Source organism: Myotis davidii, unplaced genomic scaffold (assembly GCF_000327345.1).
Source record: "Myotis davidii unplaced genomic scaffold, ASM32734v1 scaffold132, whole genome shotgun sequence".
Classification (NCBI taxonomy): domain Eukaryota; kingdom Metazoa; phylum Chordata; class Mammalia; order Chiroptera; family Vespertilionidae; genus Myotis; species Myotis davidii.
Genome location: NW_006285258.1, coordinates 1,134,823 through 1,142,848, shown reverse-complemented (window position 1 = coordinate 1,142,848; position 8,026 = coordinate 1,134,823). Strand labels below are relative to the sequence as shown.

The 8,026-nt window shown below is 48.4% G+C and overlaps 1 protein-coding gene across 1 annotated transcript in view; it reads right to left on the bottom strand.

Annotated features, from left to right (window-relative positions):
- The window catches only part of GNB5 (guanine nucleotide binding protein (G protein), beta 5), a 28,114-nt gene that overhangs the window by 16,592 nt on the left and 3,496 nt on the right, over positions 1 to 8,026 (bottom strand). The window contains exons 4-6 of the mRNA XM_015558907.1: positions 7,336 to 7,377; positions 5,416 to 5,492; positions 1,726 to 1,858 (exon numbers count right to left, since the gene is read on the bottom strand). Of these exons, the coding sequence (XP_015414393.1) occupies positions 1,726 to 1,858; positions 5,416 to 5,492; positions 7,336 to 7,377 (252 nt within the window). The remainder of the gene's footprint in view (positions 1 to 1,725; positions 1,859 to 5,415; positions 5,493 to 7,335; positions 7,378 to 8,026) is intronic.

Below are 8,026 nucleotides of genomic sequence, written 5' to 3'. Positions count from 1 at the left end.
GCCACAACCTCCCTATCCACCCTGCTCTGTTCGTGACAGGGGAAGGCGCCACCCGGGAGCAGGCCTAAGCCAGCAGGTCGTTATCTCCCGAGGGGTCCCAGACTGCGAGAGGGCACAGGCCGGGCTGAGGGACCACCCCCCACCGCCCGAGTGCACAAATTTTTGTGCACTGGGCCTCTAGTCAATAATAAAACAGTAAGAGCTAATATTTACCAGGGACTGTATGTATTATTTTATACCAATCATCTAGTTTAATCCTCAAAAAACCTTACCAGGGAGGAATTTATTGCCATCCTCACTTGCAGGTGAGAAAACAAAACAGGGAACACACCTTGCTTAGGACTGACCAGCCCGAATGCAGTGGAGCCAGGATTCGATCCCCACTGTCTGACTCTGAGCCAAGCCCTGTGCCCTATGCCCTGTGCCCTGGCAGGGTGGCCAGCGGACTTCCCTCTATTCCATCTATCTCCCTCTGGCTGCCTTCCAGGTGCCCCACTTCGGTCCCCAACTCAGAGTGAGGGTGACAGGTCTCCACCAGAGACACTTGTGGTGCCTGACGACCCCTGTGCCTGCATCCCTCTGTGGCTTCCTTCTTCTACACTGAGATCCTCTCTTGCTTTGCTACTGCTCAGGCTCAAAGGCATCTATCAGGTTGTGGCTGCTGCAGCGAGCTGGGCCCACAGCGCCCCCTACTGTACAGGTCTGCAAGGCTCCTGGTGCCAATCACCAGCTCCTGGGTCATCACTTCAAGCCCCAACACCCCTGGCAATTAAACCATGACCCAGTCACCTGTTCTCCCTGACTGAGTCAGCTGAGGCCAGAGTGGGCCATGGAAGGCTTTATCTGACTCATACTCTCCTGCTTAAAACAAGTCCAAATATGACGCAGCCTCTGCAGGGCTGCCCTCCATCCACAGGGCATTCAGGGCGCCCTGGGCTGTGTCCCTGCCCACTTCTCGGGCTGCCTGCCTCCGACTGGGCTCCCCTCACACCTCAATGGCAACACCCTCACCCTCCATGGCTGGTCTAGGCAACTCCGTGTGGCCTGTGACCACCCCTCCCGCTCTGAGCTCCCAGCCTTCCCCACTGTTCAGTCCCGACTGGTTTCCATGAAGGTCCCTGAGGGCAGAGACGGAGTGTCCCTGTGGCCCAGAGCCAGGTCGCGCCTGGCAACATGGGTGGTGGACACCTAGAAAGGCCTGCTGAATAGATGTGGAGAAATAAACTACGGTATACTTTTACAACTTGTTAAGAAAATGTGGTCTACGTGTTGAGTAGTGCTTTTTCAGAGTAGAGCACAGATTTACTACCTAACGCTTCTTCTTTTGCATCTGTTCAAACAGGAGTGTGAAGCAGATTCAGCGAAGCGTGTGAAGCGCACACTCTGAAGCCCGGCCGCTCAGTGAAGGTGCACACACATCCGTGCCTGGGAACCACCTCTCAGACCGGGAGGTGGACTTCCCACCCAGGCTCCCTGATCCACCCCAACAAGGCAGTTAGAGAAGGATGTTCAATACGGCATGTAGTTTATCTCCTCTACCAACAGTCAATAGCCCTGGCTTTCCTCATTTCTGCTTTTATTTAAAACAATAATAACCAATGAGGAACAGGACCTTCCTCTGGAGCACCCCTCCTGCTAAAAGGAACCCTGGAAAAGCCTCCGCTCTCCCCTGGGGCTCCTCCCCTGCCCTCCCGCAGGCTGGCCCTTCACCGGATCCTCGCTTACCTGCATGTCAGAGTTGGTGAAGCTGCAGGCCGACAGGTAGTTGGTGTGCATAGCCACAGACTTCTTTTTGGCAGCCATGCTTTCATTTTTGTCAAAGGTCAGTGGATACACAGAACACTTATTATCCAAACCCCTGGCATGGGAAGAAAGAAGTGTCAAATGTTGATGGAAGGCAATAGTGTGTAGACTTTCTCATTCACACAGACTTTTCAAAAAAAATTTTCCCTTGAGAGCAGTATCACACATTGTAACCTTTCCCCCAACTTTCACTTTGGAGATTTTCAAATGCACAGTAAAACTGAAAGAAAAATAGTACAATGAACACTCAATCCCTTCACCTAAACTCCTAACTTAATATTTTGTGGGAACAAATTCTGAGCCATTTGAATGCAAATTGCAGACATGACATGTTACATCTAAATACTTGAATTTGCAAGGGCCCAATCAAGGGTCACACAGTGCATTAGGTTTCTCTATCTTTTTAAGATCATTTAATCTAGAACAGGCCCTCTATTTTTTGGTGTTCACAACCACAGACCTTAGGCTACTTGTATAGAATGTCACACGTTCTGGACTTGTCACACCGTCATGTGGGTGAGAATGACTTGCACTTGGCTGTGGCCAGAACCAGCCTGCTGCGGACCAGGGCTCTCCGACCCTCGAGGCGAGCCACCCTGACGCTGCCAGCTTTGTAGCTCTGCTGGGCTGTGCATTGCTCAGGATTGCCTGCAACGCATGCGAGGCAGAGAAGTTTGCAGTGTGACGCATCTGGTGTTGAACCTCTGCTTTAGTAGCTAACTCATTTTGCAATCTTGGTTTTGCTTTTTTTTAGGTTCTCAGAGCCTCAGTTTCCTCAACTATAAAATGAGTATATCCCACCCACGTATCACAAGGGGCTGTTGTGAAGACTGTACAGAATTCAGAATAGTCATTGACACCTGATAGATGCCCAGTAAGTGGTCATTAGCATTAGTTTTATATCCTACTTGCTTGGAGGCAGGCACTACATTTTATTCAACTTTGAATTCCTCTAGGACACCCAGTTCAGTTACTCAGAGCAAGTGTACACTACCTGAATGAAGGCTTCTTGGGGAATATGGCTCTCAAAAAACACACACACTTACATGCTTACATAATGATACATCTATACTGGGACTGCGGCACTAGCCATTCCTCCATCTGGACTCTCAGGGTGTCACCAGAAAGCCATCTGGGTGGGTCTTGGAAATGTGTTCTCTCCCCTGCCTGCTCCCCTGCCCTATGGGAAGCTCCCGCTGGGCTCCATGGAGTGAGGGTTAAAATAGGAAAGAGGCACAGCATCATTTCTAAACTGCCACTGAAGACACTGTTCACTGTGGTGTTATATTCGTTGTGACCTAGCCCATATATTCTTTTTGTAATTTAGAACCAGACAGTTGCTATCTCAACATCAAATACTGAGCAATTATGTAACCCGACGAACTCTATGCATTTACTAAAATTAATGCCCAGTTAGAAACATATTATCCCAGGGTTTAAAAATGTGGAGTATTTATTTCTATACTGGGTAGTGAAGAACTGGCTGTACCGAATGTGAGGTGTGGCCTGTGCCCTGGCCACGGGAGGTGATCTCTAATGGGGGTGTCTGTTGGCTTGGTGCTCTGGCCACCCCACAGCCTAATGGTGTGATCTGTGATGGGGCTTTGGGACACCCCCTCCCTGAAGAAACCAGGAGACTGGAGAGTGAATATAAAATCTCTGGTCACCAAAGGCTCAGGCGAGTCCCCCAGTTGGCATATAGTCACAGCTGTAGCTGGGAGGGGGTAACGCTGGCCGTGACTCCACAGGGAGGCACAAGTGGAGGTTTTGTGTTCAGACCCCTCCTGGACTCTGCCCTGTTTCTCTTCCTTCGGCCGGTTCTCACTGTATCCTTTCACTGTGATAAAACCGTGAGACTGAGCACAGCACTCCCCTGAGTTCTGTGAGTCATCCTAGTCAATTACTGAGCCGGAGGGTCGTGGTGGGGACCCTTCAATTTGCAGCTGGAATCTCAAGAGAGGGGAGTCTTGTGGGGACTGTGCCTTCTAACTGTACAGTTGGTTAACTCCTCTGTACCTACCTTATAATTGTGTGGTGTGTATATATAAAATATCTGTGTTGTATATATAAAATAACTGTTCTTGCATATGTGGTATATATATATTCCTGTGAATATATATATGTATATATACCCATGGTTTTTATAGGGGTCACCTCAGATCCTTTCAGGAAGTAGATAAGGATGAATTTTATGCATTGTCTTCCAGTTATAAAATGAAGACACAATCTACTTTTGCGTTATTCAAAAATATGAAATACTTGTATGTGAACATGGGTTCCAAAGGCACACTGGGTCTCAAACAACAGAGAAAGAGAGTGGGAAGGTGCCCCCAAAGTAGTTGCCCAAAGAGGGGGACACTGGGGATGATGGCTGGTGTGACTCTGGCTGGAATAAGGCTCCAGAAATTTTGCTTGGAGGCCCAGGGTTTTCATATTTTAAATAAAAAACCCTTTCCTCCTGATTATAAAAATAATATGTGCTTACTTTTAAAAATTGAAAATACAGAAAATTATAAAGAAGAGAAAAACACCCATAGTCCCATCATTCAGAAAGAACTAGTACTGTGTTTTCAGTCTAGGTCAGAGGTTTTCAGAGGTGTGCCACAAGAATGTGTAAAACATGCAGTACCTGGCTATTTAGTCAGGAGCACTGACCTCATTCCCTTAAACTGTCAAATTAAAAGATGACAACAGCCAACTCAACAATAGCTGTCTGGTGTGAATGAATCAAAATTATACATGTTTTTTTAGTCAGAGCAGCAAGTGTGAATGAATCAAAATTATACCTTTTTTTTAGTCAGAGCAGTGAAAAATCTATTTTTTTGGTGTGCTGCAGAATTCTAGCAATTAGCTTACGTGTGTCATGAGATGAAAATCGCTGGTCTAGTTCACCACAGCTTTTGTACTAATGCCTCTTTTCTAAACAGGGCTGAGATTCTACTGTGGAAATATTTTAAATGGCCCACAACTGTTCAGCACGGGGACAGGGAACCACAGGGCTGCAGTTCTCGTTGCTGAACCCTGTTAAGCTGATCTTCAGGAGAACAGAGAATAAGGTACAATCTTCCTGGTAACCTAGATGCTCTTTTCACTTACTGTGATCAACCATTTTCCTTTTAATGGCTGTTAATATTCCATCCAATTCAGGTACCACAATTATTTAATAATTGCCTTTGATGGACATACTGTTTCTCTTTTTTGTCTTTGACTTTATTTTACATAATTCTACAATAAATGTTATTATTCATATCTTCTTTTCTATATTTTGAGTCATTGCTTTCAAGTAAGTTCTTAAATGTAAAATCACTAGATCAAAGGTTCTACATTTTTCCAGGTTTCTGACACACGTTACCAATATGCATTCCAAGATGTTTGCATCTGAATGAGGGGCATAGGTCTAAAACTTATACCACTGTCACTCTGTAATGAAAATAATTATGAAAGAGATTTTTGTGCTTTTTTTTTATATATATAAAGTTCAGGGAGCAATTTAACACATTGCTTAACAAGCAAACAATAAAAATGACAAGTTCTTGTGTGTGTATTTCTGCCCATACAACAGTGTTCTATGGCTCACAGGACAGCTGAAAAGCTGCTGTGGGCCCTACTTACCCACACGCAATAGCACAGCCCGACGGGGCGTACGCACACGCCATCACCCATGTGCAGGGCATGGTGACTGCATGCTCCTGAAACACAGTGTGAACCGTTCATAGAATAAACAAGTGTGGCTTCACGCGCGCGCGCACACACACACACACACATCTCAACATTTAATTTTTAAAAAGTCACTGGTGATGTTACTGAATTATGTTATAGTTTCCGAGGGCAGTGGAGTGGGGTAACAATTAGCTATGACTGATAGGGAGACTCAGCCCCTTATAATCAATGAAACATTACGTCATATATTCTATTTTTAAAATATATATATATATATTTTGTTGATTTCAGAGAGGAAGGGAGAGGAGAGAAGGATAGAAACATCAATGATGAGAGAGAATCATTGATCAGCTGAGTCCTAAACCATTCCTGGGAGGGATGAGTGGGGGTGGGGGGCTGATCTGGAGCTGTGCTCAGGGGCGAGAGAACCTGTACAGTGGAAGAATGAAGTGCGAGGCCTAACGGTGCCCGGCTCCGGGATGGTGGTCGAGTCACCCACAGCCTCCTGTGTGCAGATGAGCAAACAAAGCCACGATTCAACAACGTGGTTCCAACAGCAACAAGATGTGCCACCGGCCATTGGTACTAACTCAGCCTCATCCTCGTCTGTGAAGGGAGGGAATGGGACTAAGTTTGTGCAGGACACACCAGTGCTGGCCTTTCCACTAGATTCTCTGAGTTTTTATGGAGAAATATAGGCCCGAAACCGCCTGTCAAAATTCTGGTGTCATGCACAGTCCTGCAGCCTCTGAGGCTGGGAACCACCTACTGCCCGCCAGCATTGGTACTAACTCAGCCTCATCCTCGTCTGTGAACGGAGGGAATGGGACTAAGTTTGTACAGGACACACCAGTGCTGGCCTTTCCGCTAGATTCTCTGAGTTTTTATGAAGAAATATAGGCCCGAAACCAGGCAATGTGTGCTCTATGCCACACTCAGGCGTAAACAGACACAACACAACCCCATGCACACACTGCTTGGGCATGCTGGGAGAGGCGGAGTCCTCTGTGGATGCAGGAGAGGAACACTGCCCTCTGCAAACTGTTTATTGTTCCCCAGGGGCCTAAACACTAGGGACTTGCTCTACAGGCGGTTCTGGGGCCTCATTCAATCTGGTCAAGTAACAGCTGCCTACGTGGCATTTACTAACCACATTCAATAATGCAGAATATGGGCATCGCTCAAATTTGTGACAATACGTCTCCTTTTTAATATCGTGAAAAGGAAGGTTTTCTTCTAAGTAAATGTTGGAGTCCATACTCAACACACAATGCTTGTTATTGTAAATGCCAACGCGATGCAGGCATGCAAGCACACCTACAGAGGTTTCGGTCTTTCTCTTTAGGAACGAGTCTGAATTTAGGTCTACTTTGCAGCTGTGCACGCTCAGGCCAGAGCTGCAAGGGGCTCAGACTCCACTGCGTCCTGGACAGAGCACGTGACTCCACTGCCGCCAGGGCTTCACCCACTGTTTGCTCATGTCCACAGTGCCATGGAGTCTGGCCAAAGACAGAGGGGAGAGGAAGCTGGGGAGCTGGGTACCTCTTATCGTCACTCAGAGGAAGAATACATACAGCTGCCTGTGTGCGTGGGACCAGGGTGTCAGGCCTCGCCCCTTCCTGTGCCAGTGTGAGCTCAGTCTGTGGGGCTCTGCAGGCTCCTCTGTGGGCAAGGGGTGTCAGCTCGAGGGAGGAATAAACGCTACCGTGGGCTGCTGAGCTGTCTTAACACAGATGGGCTCTGTGGGGTTTTCATCCAAAGACAGGCTCCCCGAGAGGCAGGAAACGGGGCCAGGGCTGGGGAGCTGGACCAGAGCACCTTTCAGTGAGGCTGGGGTTCGGGGGGCGCCCCAGTGCGCCGGGGACACCTTACCTTGTTAGTCGTGAAGGAATCCCACACGATCACCTTCCCGTCCTGGAGGGAAAAGAGAAACTGTTCAGGAGTTGTCAACAAGTCCGCCTCCTCTGTAACCATGCTGCAGCCCACACAGCATGGGCGTGTGGGGAGTGACCACGATGCCATCTGTTTGTCATACAAACCCCCAGAGAGAAGTCCAGGGGCTCTGGTCCCTGCAGCACAGTTACCTGAGCACACGCGGCCTGGTGGCTCTGGGCGGCAGTGGCAGAGGGTGGCTGAGCTGACTTCCTCCAGTGCCTGGGTCCCCCGCGCATCCTCGGAGATGGTGAATCTGCCGTCTCCATAGCAGGCTTGATGTTTTTAATCACTCAAGCCATTTTGAGCCAAATCTGGCGAATGAGACGATGGGAGGGGCGGTAATGCCACTTAGGGGCACAAGCAGGGTCCGATCATCTAAAGCGACACTGCTGCTCGCCTTGCACGACTTCCATGCTCATGCTGAGTGTGGCTGAGGGGCCCGAAACGAGGTCAAGGTCGACAGTGTTGGGCCTTTCGAGATCCCTAAGTACACTGGTCTCCTGGTCTAACTTCTCTGGCGGCACTCCAAGCACGATGTGTGGGGAGGGTTAGGTAACAGTGCAGAGGACAGAGCTGGAGCTCCGGCCTGGAGCCCCTGCTTGCTGGGCTGGGGTGTGACAGTGCAACC